General features: G+C 41.9%; 1 protein-coding gene across 1 annotated transcript in view; it reads right to left on the bottom strand.

Moving 5' to 3' along the window:
- Positions 1 to 22,339, bottom strand: part of LOC147015717 (uncharacterized) — a 71,014-nt gene that overhangs the window by 30,964 nt on the left and 17,711 nt on the right. The window contains exon 2 of the mRNA XM_085848160.1: positions 1,475 to 1,580. Within this exon, the coding sequence (XP_085704286.1) occupies positions 1,475 to 1,580 (106 nt within the window). The remainder of the gene's footprint in view (positions 1 to 1,474; positions 1,581 to 22,339) is intronic.

Genomic DNA, 22,339 nt, shown 5'->3' on the forward strand with positions numbered 1-22,339 from the left:
CAAACATTATCACATTGTCTCATTTTTGACTTCTAAAACAATCTACATTGTCAAATATCGCTCGTGAATACATTTGTCAAATACCGCTCGTGAATACACAACACGTGAATACAAACAAATACATTGTCAAATACCGCATCGTCGTCTTCAGACTTGTCTACCTTAAAATGGTGCGTGTTTAAAACATGCGAATTCTAACGGATTTTTGTAATGAATTAGCCTGATCAACTCAGGAGACCATAACAATCATCTCCGTGTATCACATTCCAGATGAGAACACTCCAGTAGAACTCCACAAAAAAACTTCTCACTCACTCACACACACACACACACACACACACACACACACACACACACACACACACACACACACACACACACACACACACACACACACACACACACACACACACACACACACACACACACACACACACCTTGTTCATTTATAATACAAGGACATTAGAGATATTAGTACACTTTTACAGGAATTATGTGGACATTATGAGTTAATGAATAATAATTGGATGGGGATTGTGAACCTGGGACCTGAGCATCATGAATGAAGTGCTCAGATGGGAATGCCAAATAGGCTGACCCAATTTTGCTTTGAGTAATGACCCTTTGTGCCAATACACTCGTTGCAAAACAAAAGCAATCTCTCTGTCGTAGCAGTGGATCCTGAAAATTGAAGACCTACATCACTTACCAATCTACCTTAATCATTGCTTGCTCAATGTATGGCTCAAGTTGCAGGTATCGGTGAATTTGAATGGTTTTTATTTCAACAACGGTTCAAATTTAGATTTTGATTTTTTTGCTTCATTTGGGGTTAGCTTGTTCGCAAACTCATCTGAACCCCTTCCTCCTGATGTGGGGAACGCACGAGGTTTCAACCCTATGTACCAGATGTGTCTGTAGATTGTCTACCGGTGCTCTTGTAATTCATGAAAAGGTACACTGATATCTACCCATGCCTTTGCCTTTCACATGATTTATGTGCAAGCTCCACAAGGAGCCTCAGATCAATGCAAATAAAGAAATAAATCAGGCACCTTTTCGGTTGACATGTTTGATATTCCCATCTCAGCACCAAACACATACTGCTTAACATCCTCTGGTTCAAATCTCCTACACTGTGTTGACTTATATTTTTTGTCTCCTCCAATCCTTGTCCCGTTCATATATGTAGAAACAGAAAGTCCTCTTCGGGGTCTTCAACACAGTAGAAAAAGCTTAATTATCCCTCGATGTATTTATTGTTCATTTATTTATGTCATCTCGTCCAACTTAGAGAATATTTTCTTTAAACAATAAAAATCATTTAAAATTGATGGTGAAAGGGGCCGTGAGAGTGATGTGTCCATGGTCAGGAGAGCACTAACCCCTTTTATCATGATTATCGATTAAAACATCCATGAAAACCAACAAGGCTCCTCTGACATGCACAACCAATGTACGAGTACAAACTCACAAGCAGAGATGGCATCTTTAACGTCTACCAATGACCACAGTGCTGGCAGACGGGTCCTCCAGCTTGACGTCCCTCCGATGGATGGAGCAAACATTGATGGATCGCCCTGTATGCAAAACACCAGGATCAGAGTTTATAGCTGAGTCGGGATTCGAACCCAGGCTGGACAGCTCAAGAGCAGAAAACACATGATATCAGTACCTCCAAGCTATCCTGCCATCCCATTGGACTGGTGGTTGTCATGCAGAGATGAAAATCCACAAGGACAATATTTAGGCAATCACCATGAAAGCCATGAATGATCCATCATCTGATAAATACATTGATCTTTATTGTTCTTTCGCAAACAATAAAGTGATCATTTCGAGTCATTTCCGGTGCTTCTGACAGTAATAAAAAGGAAATCGATACAAAAAAAAAAGAAATTAAGGGCCACAAGCTCTTTGGGGGAAAATGGAGAAAAATAAACAAAGAAGTCTTAAACATGAAAACCATAACATGAGACGTCTGTTTCTGTGAGATCAGTACAATTCGATTGCAAAAATCATCCTGATAATTGCATAATATCCTGCACTGAACTTCCTGCTGAGTCATAACTCACCCAAACGAGCCTGGAGATCAATAAGTCAGATCAGCACTCAAATGCAGCCTGTAGCTGCACGTTGCATCATTGCTGGGAGCACAGCAGCTGATGCAGTGCTCCCCGTTTCCATTAAGCTGGTACTCATTTTGCAACCCTCCGAAGAATGACAGGCTGAGTCAACCCACCTGGTGTTATTTAAAGGTTGGACAGGTGCTCGACCTCAAGACCCTAAAAATCTCAAGCCAGCCATCTTAACCGTTAAGTCAACACCAGGCTTTATAAGTCAGATGGAATATGGTATCAACACGAGGCGATCAGGGTAGGTGTAGCCCTTTAAATCCCACGGGAGAGCTTCAAAGATCAAGTTCCCAATTATCGATCGAATCATCCATCACAGCCTTTTGTAGTTTTAACAGCATGATCCGCTCAGATTTCCCTGACTCGGTCCAAGTAATATATTTTTTGACAATAATAAAGGACTTCAACTGTGAAAATATGCAGCGTATCAATGCAATCGCTGATAAGGTGAGGTGCCTTGATGTGACAACATATTTTACAGGTGGCAGTTGAGATTAGATAGCGAGGCAACCGTGAAATGAAAAATCTCCAAGAGGGTTGATCGGTAAGTAGGTGGCCATTACAAAAACAAAAAAAAGGAAAATGACAAGTGCTGTTTTCCTCCTTTGTTTGCATTGTGAATGGAGTCTGTCTGCATTGCAATGTATTTTGTATTTACAGAGTCTAAACCTCGTGGAGGAGGTGATACACACAGGCACGCACCACTGGACTTGACCAGCCAAACCTGGGTGGGGGGCGGGGGGGGGGGTAGTGAAGTCGCATTCCAGTGTATTCTGGGTAATGTGTAACAATGCTTGTCTTCTCTCTCCGAGTGAGTGGAGCAATTAGTGAGAAATCTCCCCAATCCTCTCCACCCCCACCTCACCCTCATGGGATGCTAACAATCAGGGTTTGTCAGTGCTCCATTCTTGAAAGGCTGAGTAAGTATCAAGTGAGGATACTTGGATTGTTTAATTACCTTATTGAATTATTTGATGTGACTGGGCCAGACTCAGAGTGGACGCTCTATAACCAGAATTTCTACCGAGTGTGGTAATATATGCCGGTTGTGTATAATAATGTTCATATGGGGTCTAAAACTAAGCAAAACTTCATCCACAGCTTCAGTTGGTCCACACAGATCTTTTGACATGAACATTTCTGGTGATGAAAGGGACTAGCATTTGACCAAAACATGCATCACCAAAGGTCCGCGAGCCAAGTCAGTGTGATCGTGAGTGAATGAGAGTTTTACCATGAATATTATCACTTAGAAACAAGCAAGGTATCCAAGGAAACAAGAACAATGGCTGCATATCAAATCAAACTTGCATCATTGGTTGTTTGCCACATTATACTGGTGAGAAAATGGATTCAATGGTTTTTTAAAGTCGGTTTGTAAGCTGTAGGGAGTGGGTGAAAAAGTCAGAAAACCATGAATTCGCTCTGCCGGGTAACAATTCTATTGTAGATGTGAATCAGCCTCGATCACAGCTCGATTCAATTCTCCTACCTGTCACCTGATTTTAAGCACGACCTGGATTTCAAGAAACTTGCCCACAATTACTGTAACCATTAAATGGGGTATTTTATTAAACTAGAAACACCTGTTCCATACCAGAGTGGGCACGTGTGGTCTTGTTATTATTATTATTATTATTATTGTTACCATTATTAAGCTATTGTCATTATTGTTGTTGTTATTGCTTTTGTTATTGTTCGAAGCAGCCTTGGAAAAATGCAATGATAACGTGGAATGATGCTCAAGCTACATTGTTTTCACCTGTGCATTTTCTAAAGGCCCTGTCACACCTTGACGATTTAGCCAACGTATGCCTGACATATGCAAAATTGGGCTAAAATGCCGGCACACGTCGAATACGTTATGGGTAAGTTTGTATACGTTAGGAGCATGCTGGCATATGTCGTAGTATGCTGGCATACATCGTAGAACGCTGGCATACGTCGGAGAACACTAGCAAACGTTGTGGAACGGTAGCAAACGTCGTAGTACGCTGGCATACGTCGTAGTACGCTGGAATACATCGTAGAACGCTGGCAAACATCGTAGTTCGCAAGCAAATGTCGTATTACGCTGGCATATGTCGTATTACGCTGGCATACGTCGTAGAACGTTGGCATACATCGTAGAACGCTCGCAAACGTCGTAGTACGCCGAGCTGTTAGACAAATTTTCCATGCTTGAAATTTCCCGACGTATGCCAGCGAATCATTCCCACGTTCCGCATAATGCTGGCCATAAGTTGTAGGCATGTTACGCGATCATTACCCACGTCGACACACATTACTTGTAAGTTACTCATAAGTCAAAACACATCGAGGTAATGTTTAGCGTGCCCGAAACTTATTTCTAACCTATGAGTAACGTGTTATAGGCACATTACGCGATCGTCGACACACGTTACTTGTACGTTACTCATAAGTCGAAACACGTCGAGGTAATGGTTAGCGTCAGTGTTCCAGACTCCCTGGTTTTTTTTTGGGGGGTTTTTTTTTTCTTCGGTATGACGGTGATGTTAACACTTCGATTTCTAGTGCGGTTATAATATAATATAATTAATAGGCTGCCGCTCAACGATTTAAATCATAACCGCACTAGAAATCGAAGTGTCAACATCACCGTCATACCGAAGAAACCCCCCCCCCCCAAAAAAAAACCAGGGAGTCTGGAACACTGACGCTAACCATTACCTCGACGTGTTTCAACTTATGAGTAACGTACAAGTAACGTGTGTCGACGTGTGTCAACGATCGCGTAACGTGCCTTCAACTTATGCCAGCGTATGCGGAATATGTGTCATACGCCGAGTACGTCGAGAAATTTTCAACATGCTGAAAATTTCTCGACGTACTCGGCGTATGACGATGTATGCCAGCGTACTCCGACGTATGCCAGCGTGCTCTTAACGTATACAAAACTTACCCATAACGTATTCGACGTGTGCCAGCTTGGTTCGGCAAATTTTTCATACGTCGGCATACGCTGGCTAAAACGTCAAGGTGTGACAGCGGATTCTCACTTCGATGTCTAGTGCAGTTAAGATTTGAATCGTCGAGCCGCAGCCTATGAATAGCCTACACCACGTGATCGTCGGCGATACGCTGCCGCGCTATGCATAAGTTAGACTATCGTTGGGCATAGGTTGTGAACGCCGACAACACGCTTAGCATTCGTTGGTATAAGTTATCTATATGTGATTAAAACGTTCTGCGTATGTTACTAATACGTTATGCATATGTCCAATACGTTATTATACCCCCAAAAATTAAAAAAAAACATCAATAGTTCAGCGTATGCCAGCATTTTAGATCAATTTTGATACGTTGCCATACGCTGGCCAAAACGTCAAAGTGTGACAGTGGCTTAAGGAGGAAAAAGGGATCAAAACATGGCACTTCTCTGGATTCTTTGCAGTCAAATCTAAAGCAACATAGGCTAAGTGTCTCTGGAAATAAGGTGAAGGCTTCTTACTCCTGATACAACAAGAGAGTTTGTTGAACCCCTTACCCCGTGAAGTCGTGAGAAACACGGACATTGGCGGAGTCTGCGAGCGGTAAATTTGATTGGTTGAGGTGATGTAAAATGCCCTAATATTTTGTCCAAGTACAGTGCTGCGAAGCGGAAGGGTTTTCAAAATGCAAAAAGGTGATTTGTGTTCGACGGTGTTCAAGTGCATAATTCAATTGAAATAAATTAAAGACTTTAATAGTCGTATAAAAAGGAAAATTCAGAAGTTTACCGCCGTTAATGCAGCGTCTTTTTCCACCACCCTATCGAACACGTGACATTAGTTATTCGTGCCTGTTGTTTGTGTCCTTTATGACGTCCTTAAAAACAGTAAGTTTCCTGCTTGGAATGATTTTCAATTTTGTTTCACTGCCGGGTAGGCAGGCAGAGTAAGAATATTATCTCACTCCTATCGTGAACATGCAATCAGGTCAAATTCAGAGCCAAAGTGCTGATACACTTCAGATTTGTTTTCTGATTCATGTTCCGATTCACATTCAAAATACAACATTCAATTGAAATCAAGTTTTTGCTCGATCATAAACTGATGTTTTTGACAGACAGACAAAGTGAACCAATTGCTCAACCCAGCATTTCACTTTGCGTGCGCAGAGTAATTAAGGCTAGCTCTAAAGAGTCTTACTCCTGACACAATTGAGGCCTCTGAACCCTCTCCACCACAATTGGGAGCGGCACTACATGGTACACATTTCCGTAGAGAATTTGCGACGGCCCCACCTTTTGGAACCCCTGGTGGAGAGCAGGGGCAAATCAAGTAGCAACAACCCTTGTCTTATGACCCTAAGTCCCCTGGCAAGTTTGATCAAGATTGGATAAGTAACAACGGAATGCATCGGCCACAGACCTACACAGACAGACAGACAGACACCAAATTGCGTATTTCAGTGCGATTATTAAAATATGCTATTTATTTATCAAGATTTTAGTGAGGCAACCTTGATTATTTCAATCTCATGATAGTGTTGTCAATGGGGGGTGCAATGTATTACATTGAATATGCTGTTATCTTTACTTGTATAATGTAACAATGTCTCTTACTTTTAACATGATTTGTGTATTTTTTTTCTTTACAAGGTCGAAGCTCATATAATCGTGGTGGATCGGAGGGTTTTAACTGATAGTGGGGCAGCAGGGCAACCACTGGAGCCAATTAAATTGAATGAGCAAGGAAAGAGGAGAGACAGAGGAGGGGAGGGACCACAGTAACCCGAAAGTAAGATGGTTCGGGTGAGGCAGGGTCAATGGGGGTAAAAAGGGTTGTGGTTATGGAAAGAAGATGACAAGAGTTGGTGATAATGTGCTTGCTTGAAGCCCTGAGGAAAGAGTGGGACAGAGTGGCCTCAGTAAGGCATTTCACAGATGGGAGAAGCGAAGAAAATAGAGTTGAGGTGTGCAGAAAGCCTGGATTTTGGAAGTTTAACCGGGGGGGTAGGGGAAGTTACCGGAAGAAAACGCGCGTCCTGAAGTTGCTGAGGAGGGTCAGGGAGTTGAGTGAGCAGAGGGAGCTGGAGCAGTGGAGAAGTGGTAAAAGACAGAGAGGTCAAGGAGTTGTCTGTGTTGTCAAAGCAACAGACCTTGTCCTCCAGCCTCATCATGGGAGATTTTATAGTCCTAGTCCAGTCTTTCACTGCTCAACTTTGTGTTTTGTGCCTGTCTTTCATCTATTTTCTCCCAAGATCATATGTCAGCATTGAAAGCAAATATTTTGCATGACTGGTTGGACTCTGATCTGGAACGGTGTGGGTGAAAACTGTGTGGGCTTCAGTAGAGCCTACCTGTACTTGATGGATACAATTATAGTGTGTGAATGAGGTCTGACCTGGGATGACGTAGTACGATGAAGGGGGGGGGGAGAGAGAGAGAGAGAGAGAGAGAGAGAGAGAGAGAGAGAGAGAGAGAGAGAGAGAGAGAGAGAGAGAGAGAGAGAGAGAGAGAGAGAGAGAGAGAGAGAGAGAGAGAGAAGAGAGAGAAGAGAGAGAAGAGAGAGAAGAGAGAGAAGAGAGAGAAGAGAGAGAAGAGAGAGAAGAGAGAGAAGAGAGAGAAGAGAGAGAGAGAGAGAGAGAGAGAGAGAGAGAGAGAGAGAGAGAGAGAGAGAGAGAGAGAGAGAGAGAGAGAGAGAGAGAGAGAGAGAGAGAGAGAGAGAGAGAGAGAGAGAGAGAGAGAGAGAGAGAGAGAGAGAGAGAGAGAGAGAGAGAATTGAGGTGCATTTTGGAGCTGGGAGATGTTGTGAAGGAATCCTGACGTTGTTGACAGTTTGAGCATCCAGGAGGCTGATTGTACATCCCTATACCCATACCCAGGAGGCTGATTGTACATCCCTATACCCATACCCAGGAGGCGAGGCAGTTCTGAGAGAGAGACAGAGACAGAGACAGAGACAGAGACAGAGACAGAGACAGAGAGAGAGAGAGAGAGAGAGAGAGAGAGAGAGAGAGAGAGAGAGAGAGAGAGAGAGAGAGAGAGAGAGAGAGAGAGAGAGAGAGAGAGAGAGAGAGAGAGAGAGAGAGAGAGAGAGAGAGAGAGAGAGAGAGAGAGAGAGAGAGAGAGAGAGAGAGAGAATTGAGGTGCATTTTGGAGCTGGGAGATGTTGTGAAGGAATCCTGACGTTGTTGACAGTTTGAGCATCCAGGAGGCTGATTGTACATCCCTATACCCATACCCAGGAGGCTGATTGTACATCCCTATACCCATACCCAGGAGGCGAGGCAGTTCTGAGTGAGTCCAACTCTGGAAGCCACACTGTTGCTCCGATCATGTGCTCTAAACTGTGAGGTTGATCATTTTGTCCCTTCCCCCTCCCATATCATCTTCCTTCCTCTTGGTCACAACTTCGTGTGCAGAACAAACTGACAAAGTTTTACTCTTGAGGCCTAAATCACTCTCATTCCTTTTTGCATTCTCCATGTGTTTTGGTCAGCTTAAATATTTGAAGCTTCATTGAAATTCTCTGCTTATATATCAATTGTTTTATAGCCTAGCTCCTGCGTAGCATCACTTTACTTTGTTGCATTAAAAACTGTATTGAATTATTCACGTATCGATTTTATTGTCTGGAGAATTGCCACTATACAAAGTGAATTTGAATTTTGCGAAATTAATTTCAAGTTGATATTCTGTAAATCCATTCCTTCTTGTGGTTTCTTACCTATTTCATTCCCACATGAATTATTATTGAATCTATCACCTCCACAGAATTAGTCAGTTGGCAAAACAGCACTTAATAATGTCAGTTGGTATTTAACGAACTGAAGACTGCCATGCTGGAAAGGTTGGTCTGGACGTGCTACATTCATGGAACCCGAGCTGCAGGAGGCTAAGGCCAATATACGCCCTCACATTAGTAGTAGTAGTAGTAGTAGTAGGTATTACAGCTCAATTTTTGCAAGAGGGTTCCAAGTGAGTCTGTTCCTGAGGACTGAGTTCATCACACCAGGATAATTTTGGGCCTCGTGAGCTTGTTGAGGGGCCATGGGCTGTATATTCAGAATATTATGAAAAAGTGATTTTTTTTTTAACACCCTTTCCCCTTTCCACTCCCCTCCCCAACCCCTCCATATTCTCAATACATTTATTTTCCATACCCTACCTGATTCCTATTCTTTCCCCAACTTCTTTTATTCCAACTCAACTACTTTTCCTTTTAACTTTTATCCTTCTCCTTCTTAATTCAGTGTTCTCAATTCATCTCCTCTCTCAATTATTTGTGGACATAATTTGTCAAAGGCTCCCACTACAATTCCCAGCTTTAAAGGATCATCTAAACTTCCCCAAAGTACCCATAGGATGCCATATCCTTTCCCAAAGTAAGACTTCATGTGGACCTCTTCTTCTCTCAAACCCCTCCTTCCTCTCTTCCTCCTGTAAAACCCCTGATAAGCACAAAGTTAAACTTGCGAAAGGTACCAGTCAAGTTTTAAGTTAATTATCACGTAGATTCAAATCTTCAAATCACAACAAAGATGACACAGGAAAACATAAGTGAGATTTATATGGGATTTGTTGAATTATCTTTTTGTAAGTAAGATGAATAAGAGAGGAAGTAGAGGTCTGTGATAATGTGCAATCCACAGGTGCACAACAGATTATTTTTTTTGTTCTGGGGTCACAGGGGGCACGGCTACAGTCGATGCAGAAAGTTTTGGGTGAATTCCCAAACAAATGTTCTGCCACTGCGGTATGCCACCTCACCTCAAGGAATGGTCAACCACGGATTTATCATCAATAAACCACCAGAACCTTTCAAAAGGAGCTCAAGATGATGAATTATTTCAGGGACGGACGAAATTAAATTCCTGTTATACATATGTCGCAGCCCCTCCAAGTTTATGTAGCTCCATTAAAGCTTGCCTCGGTGTAACCTGTTTGTTCCGACTACGTTGGACTTTACATCGAAGACCATGAAAAGAAGAAAACTAGAATTGATAAAAGGAAGAATTATAGGAAAGTAGCTTGGCAGCAATTTGGGTTGAGGAAAGGAAGGGCAAGGAGCATGTCAGAAGCAGACCGGGAAGGGAGAGGGGGATTAAAATTCCAACCATATTTGCGTACGTACTAAGTCGACGGCTTAGTTGGACAGGATAACCGATATATTCTGGAAAACAATGTAAAAGTTTGAGTTTGAGAAGGAATCTTATAATGTGCACCGTTGACACCTGTTATCCTGAACAATTTGCACATAGGCAGTCGAGGCAATAAATGAATAGGTTTCCACAAACTCGCAGCAGACACTGCCAACAGATGGCCTTTCTTCAGGGCCCATTCAGCTGCAGGCGCAGCAGACAAGAGGCTTTGTGTGCGGATTTGTGTGCCAGTGCACTGGAGCAGATAATGCAATGCATACACAACAGGTAAGATGAGAGTGCATAATGGCCCACGTGATAGAAAGTGAACCCACATGCCGAAGCACATACGATGCTCCCTTTGATTGATGGGGTTTCAGTTCGAATCCTCAATGGCTGCAGCTGCCTGAGACGTGCCCAGGTAACGAGTATGATGTATAGCCGTAAGTACGCACTCACTCAAGCTTCAATGGCACGTTTTACATTGCTAGTTCACTCACCCTTTTCCCAACGGGATCGTGCCAAGTGTCCTGTTGACGTACGAGGGGGTCATCAATCTGGCTGCATGGCCTGATATAAAATGCCAATGAATGCTGTCGATAAAACTTTCTCAATTATTACGCAATTTGTCGAGTATTTCTCTTTTTACAACAATTTTAACCTTTTTAAACAAGTAATATGATGTGTTTGGCCTACATGCTATCTTCGACTCCGACTCCTACTGTTACTACGACCACCACCTCAATGACCTCAATTATTCCCACCTTCGTGTGAGGTCAGCCAGGAACGTTGAGTGTCCTTCACGAACTGGCCTGACAAAGGACAGATGTCGATTTGGACAGGATTTATGATTTGTTCAGGATGCTGGTGATAACTTGCTTACTCTTTGCGAAAGACGTCGCAAGTTTTTTTTCAACATCCACCAACTGATGCAAGAAGACTCGTACTTTCACAATTGTTGCAAAAGGAGAAATACTGCAGCTTGTACGATCCTGCTTGGTAATATCAAGCCGTTTGGTTCAGGTAAAGGTAACTATTCGTGTTTAAAAAGAGAAAAGAAAAAAAATCCAACTTGTGGTCGTGAAAACTTTGCACAAACAAACAAAACCACAAACTTCCATCAAAACCTTTCGATGTCAATTCTCAACGTTTACAGGTTCAAAATTGGATATTAAAGGAAATGTGGAAACTTTCGCAATGTTGCCTTGGCACGGGATGAAAAAGTGCAATTCTCTTTTTCTGCTTTTCGACACATTTGTGTTTCTTTTTAAACTTTACAGATGAAATCTAAAACAAAGGTGAAAGTGCACGTCTCTTATCGCCTGCACACGCAGGCACTTTGGAGCACCATAAAAGCAAACACTTTTCCACTGGCTTTTCTGAAAGAAAAGGAAGAATGTGCAACGAATGTGTTAAACTGGAATATCTTCTGACAGAAGACTTTTTCACATGAGACAGCCAAGCAGTGGTCTTCAGTCTTTTTTGATTATATGCCATTCTTTTTTTGTGGGGGGGGGGGGGGGGTGGGGGGATTCTTCCACGAAAAGAAGCACCTTGGGTAATACTTTTATTACGAAGTTAAGATCACTGTGATTATATTATAGTGACACATTTCAGCCGCCTACTGGTGTTTCATAAGAATACGAACATACAGGAATTGGATTTTCATCTCCACTGCCTCGCAGTAAGTGAAATTGTTTTATTATACACTATATATGACTTTCATTATGGGCTGTTTCAATGTTCATAATTATATATATATACATATACTGTGTATATATATATATATATATATATATATATATATATATATATATATATATATATATATATATATATATGTACATGAGAAGGGCACTCGGTAGAGCGCATACCTCCACCACGCAATACCTGATCCTCGAGAATATATCGGACCCAATCAATACATTTTTGAAATATCATGCTATGCAGTACTATATCATTTTTAGTCCAATCTCTCATTGGTGAAGAATCACATAAATAATTAAATATTTCTCGTATCCAGATCCAGATTCAGATCACCATAATCGAAGCAACTAGTTGTGGTTACACACCCAACCTGTCCACCAAGTTTCGTCTGAATCCATCCACAACTTTTTGACATATTGTGTTATATATTGGTTGAGCCCGATCTCCCATGTTGAAGAATCACTTAAAAATTATTCCATCCGGATTCGTATCTTCACCAAAATTGAATCAATTAATTCTTCCTTGTTACACACCAAACATGTCCACCAAGTTTCGTCCGAATCCGTCCACAATTCTGTGAGATAGCGTGCTATTTATCGTTTTTGGCATTATTTCTTAATGGTGAAGAATCGCTTAAAAAATTCTAGTAGTCGGATCCGGATCTGGATCTTCACCAAAATCTAATCAGTTCGTCCTTGTCACACACTGATCCTGTCACAGACTATATGGAGATATATACAAATAAATAAATAAATAAATAAATAAATAAATAAATAAATAAATATATACTGCATAAATCTGGTTGGTATGTTAATTCAAGTGTTTGGTGATGAAAAATTATTTGGTGATTCAGTTATGGAGCTTTCGAGTTGTTCCATTGTATCATAATTACAGAGTGGATGACACTTAATTGTCAGAGAAGAGAATCAATGTTGATGGTTTCTTAATTCTGAAAATCCATTTACCACAATTATTGGTGAAGTGACAACCAGGGCAGCTTTCACGTGCATATCAGAAAGCATTGCTGGAAAACCAGTGGCTGGTTGGATCTCCTGGTACATTCGCACATGCAAGCTCAATATCCTTGCATCTCAATTGTTTTTCCGATAATGATGGCAGGAGAACAGTCGCTTCCTCGGGTCATGTGTTGTTACCCCGCACATGCGATCGAGGTTTCTAATCGAGGAATTACTTAATTTCAATTGAGTGTTATATTTTGAACACGAATCGGAAAACAAACCTGAAGTTCATCAGTACTTTGGTTCTGAATTTGTCCTGATCGTGCATGCGCAGGGAGGAGTGAGACAATTGCTTTAGTCTGTCTGCCTGTCTGGCAGTGAAACAAAACAGAAAATCGTTCCAAACAGGAATATGAAACAACAGAGATGGCTCGATCTTGTGGTTATCCGCCACAAATGAGAGAGGATGCCATCTCACGATTAAGTGGAATAAACAGCCGTCGCTCGAAATTGAAAGACCATCTCTACCCAGCTACCAGCATATGTACTGTACATGGGTGATCACTTCCCCCTCCACCATTCCCCCACAATCCCCCTTCAACCATCACCCTCATGATACGTAACACCACCCCCCACACACCCCTCCCTCCACCATATCCCACAATCCCCCATCACCCAAACAATACCCACCACTCCACACCCCACCTCCTCCCTAGCATCATTCCCCCCTCCACTGGGTTGGGACAATGATGGGGCATGACACAGCAAGGCACAGCACGGACATGGACACAATGCTGGGCATGACCACAGACACAAATGGCGTCCCGGGAAAGTAAGAAATGGCATACTACTGTGACATACAGGACACCTGGTCCGCCTGCGACAGTGGGACAAAACATTTGTCACCCACTTTATCAGCAGTGTCCAAGTGTGCCTGGGTGGTGTCTGTGCTGTGTCATACTGTGTCGTGTCCGTGCCCATGTTGTGTCCTTGCTGTTTCATGTACTTGTCGTGCCAATGTTGTGTCTGTCATGCCGTGCCATGTTTTGTTTGTACAGTGCTGGGTTGTGTTTGTGCTGTGCTGTGTTGTATTCATGCCCTGCTGTGTTCGTGCCGTGCTGTGTTGTGTTCGTGCCGTGCCTCTGCCGGAGTAATATAACCGACTTATCAATTCATGCAACAAAATCTACCAATCTGTAGTGAACATGCGACCAGCATTTTCATCTTCACGAACACCATCGTCTGATGGTGTGGCCATCTTCGTCTGAATCACTCGCAAAGGGTTTGAAATGATACGGCTAAATAATTCCCTTGCTAATGGCGGTGGAATTAGGATCTGAATCTGAGCTCGAAAAACACCGTTTCTCTATGTAAGCCACCATTTGTATCAAGGTGGGTTCAAGTGTGACGTCACCGGTGAAAATCGACACTTTTGGGATTTTTTCGGCACTTTGTGATTGGCAAAAAAAAGGCAAATTTTCTTCCCTTCAAATTAGACCATGATTAATGATTTGCAAATGTTTTCAGAAAAAAAAAATTGCGGTTGGGTTCCCCTATAAATCTTTATATTTACTTCTGCCACCAAAGGTGGATGGAGGTAATGTGTTCACCCCTGGTTTTCTGTCTGTTTGTGAACAAGATATCTCAAAAAGATGATATTTCGAAGTGATTCTTCACCATTGAGAGATCGGGCCAAAAACGATATTTTGCACGATATTTCAAAAAGTTGTGGATGGATTATGACGAAGCTTGGTGGATGAGTTGGTTAGGTGACAAGAAGAAGCAGATTTGATTTTGGTTAAGGTCCGGATGCAGATCTGACCTATCAGTGGCAACGTACTGACATTGGGACAGTGGGGCAACAGTTGAACACAAGCAAGTGAACGAACGAACAGGTAAAAAGGACTGAGTGAAGGGGAGGAAACGTAGTGACCAGAAAACAAAATGGTTGGAGAAGGTGGTGCTCATGGGAGGAGAAATATTCAGGTGGGATGGGGAGGGTGGCATGCGATGATAGTGCACCACCTCCTTCAAACCCTGAAGAGAATGTGTCACTCAGAATGAGGTATGAATGCTAAATGAGGCCTTTTGCACATGTGCTCTTTGTGTGTGTTTACACTGACTCGTTTCTGCTTGCTGGACACTTTTTAGCTGCCTTTGCATAGCATTGTCATTTTGAAAGTGTCATATTGAGTTTGATTGAACTATAATAATAATAATAATAATAATAATAATAATAATAATAATAATAATAATAATAATACACAAGAACAGTCAGGAGAATTGCCAATAGCTGAGAGTATTTATCAAGGAGGTGAGGAAGGGCTTTAACAGAACATCCGGGTTGGAGTGGAGGAAGTAAAGGAGCAGCTCGGAAATCTAAGAGAAGATAAGGTCCAGGTAGTATGCACCTGATAGTATTGATGGAGGTGGCTGAGTAGGTAAGAGAGATGTTAACGGATATTTTCAATCGTTCCCTGGAGTCAGGACAGGTACCGGAGGATTGTAGAGTAGCAAATGTAACACCATTATTTAAGAAAGGATCCAGAGAAGAATTGGGAAACTATAGACCTGTTAGTTTGATTTCAGTTGTGGGGAAGGTGTTGGAGACATTAATTAAGGACCAGATGAGGAACCATTTAAATAAATACAAACTAATTAAAGTTAGTCAGCATGGGCTCACCAAAGGTAGTTCCTGTTTAACAAATCATTTAGAGTTTTATGAAACAGTGTCTGATTGGGTGGTTGAGGGAATGGCAGTGGACATAGTATATCTAGAATTTAAGAAGGAATTTGATAAGGTACCACATCGGAGGTTGTGAGCCAAAGTGAGGGCTTGTGGAGTGGCTGGTCAGGTAGCCAATTGGATTGCAAACTGGCTTAGTGGTTGGAAGCAAAGAGTGGCTGTGAGTGGGAGGATGCCTTGCTGGGAGGATGTAAGTAGCGGGGTTCCTCAGGGATCAGTACTCGGACCATAACTATTCATTATTTACATCATTGATTTGGATAGTGGGGTGAAGAGGAAGCTTTCCAAGTTTGCAGATGACACAAAGCTTGGAGGTAAAGTGGATAGCAGAAGAGGTGGTGATCAGATCCAGGAAAGTACTGATACTTGTATAAATTGGGCAAAAGACTGGCAGATGGAATTTAACCTGAGCAAGTGTAAGGTGTTGGGGATGGGAAAGAACAATGAAAATAGAGTTTACAGGAAGCAAGGGGTAATTTTGGAGCATGTCACACAGGAGAAGGATCTGGGGGTGGTAATAGATAAGGGAGGTAAGCAGGCAGCACAGTGCCAGGCAGCTATAGGTAGAGCAAATTGCATTTTAGGTTGTATTCGTGGGGGGGGGGGGGGAGGCATTATAAATCAAAAGAGGTGGTGGTAACATTGAACACAAAGTTAGTGAGGACCACATCTAGAATATTGTGTGCAGTTTTGGTTACCACAATTCAAGAAGGACATAGATGCCATAGGAATGGTTCGGTGCAGGGCTACTAGATTGATTCCGGGCCTAGCTAGACTCAGCTATGAGGAGCGGCTGAAGGAGACAGGGCTATATACACGAGAAAGGAGGCGGTTACGAGGAGATGTTTAAGATAATGAAAGGTATAGATAAAAATAAGTGCAAATGAATTATTCAACAGAGTAGACAGTTATACAACCAGGTGCCATAGCTTGAGAGTATAGAAGATGAGAGTTAAGACGGGGACTTTAACTCAGAGAGAAGTTAATGAATGGAATGGCCTCCCTGGAAAGGTAGTGGCAGCAGAAACAGTGGATAAATTGAAATTGGAATTAGATAGGTACCTGGAAGTTATGGAGATAGAGGGGTATAGGGATGTTGATAGGACTTTTAGGTAGTTTGAGCATTAATGGGTGATTGTGTGCACGTGTACGGAGTGCTGTTGGTGGCTGTTTCGTCAAAGGGTGTTGTGTTGTTGATGATGTGTGTTTTTAAGCAAGCCCATGCCCCCTTCCTTCCCTGTGGAGAAAAAAACAGTACAAAAACTGAATTTAAATAAATAAATACTTACAAAAAACCACAAAAACACTTAAAAAAGAATAAATTTTGCATTTTCTTCTTTTGATCTTGTGTTGATAAATGAGTGTGGTGTTGATGTCGTGAAGGCATGATGGCTGAATGGCTTCCACCTGTGTCTGATTTCCTTGTGTAATAATAATAATATAATAATAATATAATAATAATGATAATAATAAATAAATAAATAATATATTCCCTTACAAAGAACTTTTGACACAGGAGGAGGCCATTAGGCCCGTCATAGCTTGTGCTATTATTACCAACCTATGGTTATTTGTCCTTGCTCGATCATTTTAATGCTGAGCATCAAGCAAGGAAGCAGCACATACCATTTTTAAAGCCTGTGATATGACTTAGCCAGGATTCAAATCACTGACCTCTCAGAATCAGGGCAGATGCTCAAACCATTACACCACGAAGGCGAGTTAAACTATCTCTGGAATGCAGTTCCGACAAACAGAAGAAAATAAGAACATAATGAAGAAAGTTTGCACTAAGCATGCATTTCAGAAGTTCAACCAGGAGGAGATTACTAGAAGAACGAGTGTATCCTGGAGGAGCTTGTGAGGATGGGAGGACTAAGGGAAGTGGACTGTAGGCGAAGCAATGGTGTGAGAAGATGTCCTGGCTAATGGTGAAGCTGAGAACTTCGAGAGACTGAATTTATTTCAGTCGATTGAGAGCTGCTCAGAGTTTAATCATGAACTCATGCCTGAAAGGTTTGATGCTCTTAATCGTGTTACATTACTTTGACATCCAAAAAAACCCATTACTTGAGTGGTGCATTTCCAGCGTTTGGAAGGGGCAGACCCTTAAAAAGACCCTTAAAACCGTTTTTTGGATGTATTTGCACCTAAGGCAGTTATTATTCTATGATATCTACATTGGATACTGTATACAAAACATGCGTAAGAAATGAAAATCATCGGCATTTGCAGATGAGAAGGGCCCTTATAAGGGTCCACGAAGAATCTTAATCAGAAATTTGCACCCGAGAAATTTTTTTTTGCAACCTGCTCTATTCCAATTAGATGAAACAAAAATGTAGCATAAGAAAATTTCTGACCCGGCACTTTCGGATAAGAAGGTCCCTTTGGCTCAAAGGTATAGCCTGGTGTTGGCTTAGTGGTTAAGGTGGCTGGCTTGGGACCTAGGGTCCTAAGTTCGAGCTCCTGTCGACTTGAATTAACACCAGGTGGGGTTCACTCAGCCTATCATCCTTCTGAGGTCAGTGAAATGAGTACCAGTGTACTGGGATAATAACCATTCAGGGTAAGCTGTGTTGGAGTGATGATCTGTCCAGGACTGTACTCCTTGCCAATGAAACTGCCTCAGCAGCCCTATGTGCCTTTATGGAACGAAAGGAATAGTATTATTATTATTATTTGGCTTGAAGGGGTCACAAAGGGTCATGGAAAAAATGTAATCAAAATTCCAAACCCGAGCAAATTTCTACTTCAAATATATCAGAAAGATAAATGTGAATAATGATATGGTGCAGAAGTTTTAATGTTGATAATTTGTATACAAGAATGTCCGTTAAAAGGGTTCAAAAAGGATCTTAATCAGAAATTTATACCCGAGCTATTTTTTGTTGCAAACTGCTCTATTTTAATGGTATGAAACAAAAATGCAGCGAAAGAAACTGTCTGATCCGGCACTTTCTGATAAAGCCCCTTAGGCTCGAAGGGGTCAGAAATCGCACTTGTAGTACTCGACGACCTGCAGAAGTAAAAGCTGCGGGGACATAGAGACAGACTATTCTTCAAGATTTGATATTTATTATGTTGAAAATTTTAACTGATATTAAGTCACTTTTTCTTAAAAAAGAAAAGTGTGCCACGAAATAGAGGACAGACCAATGCGCTGCTGCACTGAAGACAGACTGCAGGGCACGGCTGAACCAAGGACAAACATGAACTGCAGAGCCGATGACAAAAGTCCTCCCCCACTTCCGACAGAAAAAAACCGGAAAGAAACGCAGCAAAGAAAAATCATTTTGTAAATTCTCATTCAATTAATTATTATTCAATTAATTAATGTCATTTCATGAATAACCCGTCCACGATTGTGCCTAATAGCTGAGAAAACTGCTTTGGCACCCTTAAGCATCTGAAGATGCGAAATGAGTGGTCTTCTGGTATTCTTCAACGAATTTTCCAAAAAAAAACAGATCTCAATCTTCTACATCTGTCTCACCATCCATTTGATAGTCGTCGTCACTCATGAAAACCACGTGCGGAACATCATCCTCATCTTCGGAGTCCTCATCGTCATTTGGAACCGTTGAAGGTGTAACTGCACCAAATGAGAAAGATAAAGTAACTTATTTATAAAGTGCAGAAATTCCACATAAGTGATCAGTTGCTATTGGCAGGTGAGCGCAAATTGCGTACCTGGCATTTGTAGTCCATCGAACCAGAATTAGATGTTGGCTTCATTTTGTCGTTCCCATCTGAAGTGTGGTCTCCTAATGATGTTGTCACTGTCTGCGGTATGCCACATTCTGGCCGCAAAGCATGATTGATGGATCCTTTGTCTGATTTCAGCTTCGCAAGGTGGGACGCTGCTATCAACACACTTCATTTTGTCGAGTGGTTTTGACGAGTCTTTTGGTCCAAATGCTTTTTCAACACCCGGTATCGCCATATGTTGAGCCGTATCTTCTTCTGCTTTGCACCAAAAAAACTTGCATGTATAATCCTGTGGTACTCAATTGTCTCATCACTCAGTGGTCCCAATGCTAGTCATTTTAATGAACAGATGTACCGTTCATCTTACGTAACAATGTTGTGCGGCCGTTTTTTTCTCTTGCGTGAGAATGCGGCAGTGGAATCGCACCCTGCGAATGCGTGAAATCCAGGAGTGCAGCACACATTTCTGGACCGATCTCCGCTGTGATGCGCGACACGATGATGTATTGTCTATTGTTACAGTTGTACCAACCTTCCTCCATCCAGACATTAGCCTTAACTTCATGGCAATGGTGAAGTAGGATCACCAGGATGTCTGTGTCCCCTTGATGCCGTTTTTTATCATGAAGTGTGCTGTCTGCGTGTAGCAGGTGAAACATAATGCAAGTGTCCGTTTCCGGATGATTACATGACAATGATGGAATAAATTCCAGTTCTACTTTGCCATCAATTACTGAGAATTTTGTGCACTCGTCGTCAACACCCAAATATATCTCCTTGTCTTCCAACACTGATACATTTTATTAATTGGTCCAAGCCTTCATCAGGAATTTAGGAACTTCACTTTTGAAGGATGAGTGCTTCAGACACTTCTCAATGTCTTTGTTGGGGCGAATTTGTTCAGATCCATTGACCATGAAACATTGCACACCACCGTTGTCAGCGAGTTCTTCGCGTCTCGCCCTCTCGCAGTATTTTATCAATTGCTTTCCGGAGGTGTCAAATGAAATACTGACCTTTTTCGACAGATAAGCAAGAGCTGAGTGTAACATGGTGCGTCACAATGAGTCGGAAGAATGTGTGATGTTGGTTGGTAAACAATGCAACATAAAGTTCCCATCAATATCATGATTGTAAATTTTACTCGGTTCTCAGTGATCGGACATTTTTGATCAATATCGTGATGACACGAGCATATTCAGGAAATCATTTTTCATTGTGTGGTGCTGCACCTTGTAAGGGGCACTGGTGTTAAAAGGAATGTTAAGAGAAACACCAAATGCACCTTTTTTGTTGCAGCATTGATTGCGATTCATCCCAACATGTCCCTTGTGCAATGCAATTCTTTTTTGATGGGATGTTGTGTTCTATTCTTTTTTGCTCTCTGATGCTTTGCGAACATCTTCAGTTTGATCTGTTCAATCGAGCGTCCAAATGTGTCGTGTCTGATTTCGTCACATTTAGGAATGATTTTGCGACTGCCAAATCAGCGACTTTGCTGGTCTAAATATTGATGAGTTTGTTGGTCTCCAAGATGAAAGAATTTGCACATGACTCAATCATCTTGATCACTTTTTGCAGATCAGCGTTGTCACCTCGTATGCATGTATTTGTCAACTCCGCCATCACATCATCACTTTTTTTTGCATTCCAGCCATCTCATAGAGAGTACTTATCAACGCCACGGGATAAACGTAGGAGACTGTGGAATATTCCGACTAGAATGAAGACATCATCATATTCCGGTTGCTCAGTGGCTTGAATCCACAGAGCTCTTTGAGGCACATCAAGATGGTACATAACGATCCTGTATTGTTGACCACATTCTTCTGCAAATCGTTTTGGTCATTTGCAATGTTTCTACCACCATGTGGTTGTTTGTTGGTGATCTGTCGCTGTTCGGAAAGTAGAAAATAATCTGCTTGGGTTAGTGATCAAAGTAGAATATTGCATTGAAGCTGACCCACGTTGGGATACCCTCCATATCGAACGCATGTGCGGCCGGCCAGATGAGATCTAGGTTTCTCGCCTGACTGGACAAGTCGGGCAAATCTCTGAACTTGATGTCAAGGTTAGCATATTTGTCTATTCTGAGTTTCTTTCAGTGTGGAATGAGAAGTACATTCTCAACGGCTAGTCATCACCTGCCGTTTTACGACTATTTAGACTGAGTGGCAGAGATGAAGGCTCTTCTGTCAAAGATTTCCTGGCATATGTTCATCAGCCGATTCATCTTGTTCCTGGAAAAGTATTTCCATCGTACCATGAAGTCTCTTTTCCAGAAAGGGTTTGATTCAGTTCGTCATCGCTAACAAAAGTGTTGGCTCCATGTTTACAGTGTGATGCCCCATCAGGTAATGCCAATTGTCGGTCGATGATGGCATAGGCAAGTTCTGTTTCAATTTCCTCAACTGCATGGTAGTTGATGCAATGTCTAAATCTATTCAACATCCTCAACACTTTACAGCCATTCCTATAAAAAAAATCTGTTTCGATGATTTGACACGTACATACGACATGACAAAAAGAGCATTTTCACTGGCAGCAGCAGCATGCCGCTTGACCGATCCTGAATGGGACTGCATATTTGCACCACCGTAGAGTACTCAACAAAAATGTCTGAACAAGTTATTATGGTTTACCCTCACTTTTTATCAGTGATTTCATTATCAATGGATCACTCAGTTGTTCTGTCTCCACATCTTTCAGCAATTTTCGTCGATGAAGAGCTGAACTCGTTGCCTGCACATCTGGAGAACTTTTGAAGTCGTACAGCACTTTGTTGGAATCGTAATCCATTGTTGCACTGTAGACGTGGTAACCCTCTTTTTTACTTTTCAAAGTGAGATTCAAGCGAGATGTGAAACGTTTTGTCACTAGCTGACCAAAGTAGTGGTTGCTTCCTGCCGATGACTATAATTTAAGGTCCTCACAAATTGCAACGTATCGATCATAAATCGATTGGAGGTGCTGTAGTCGAGAACTACCAAGTT

The sequence above is a fragment of the Eptatretus burgeri genome, chromosome 12, assembly GCF_056783735.1.
Source record: "Eptatretus burgeri isolate ZD-2024b chromosome 12, Ebu_testis_v1, whole genome shotgun sequence".
In the NCBI taxonomy this organism is placed as follows: Eukaryota; Metazoa; Chordata; class Myxini; order Myxiniformes; family Myxinidae; genus Eptatretus; species Eptatretus burgeri.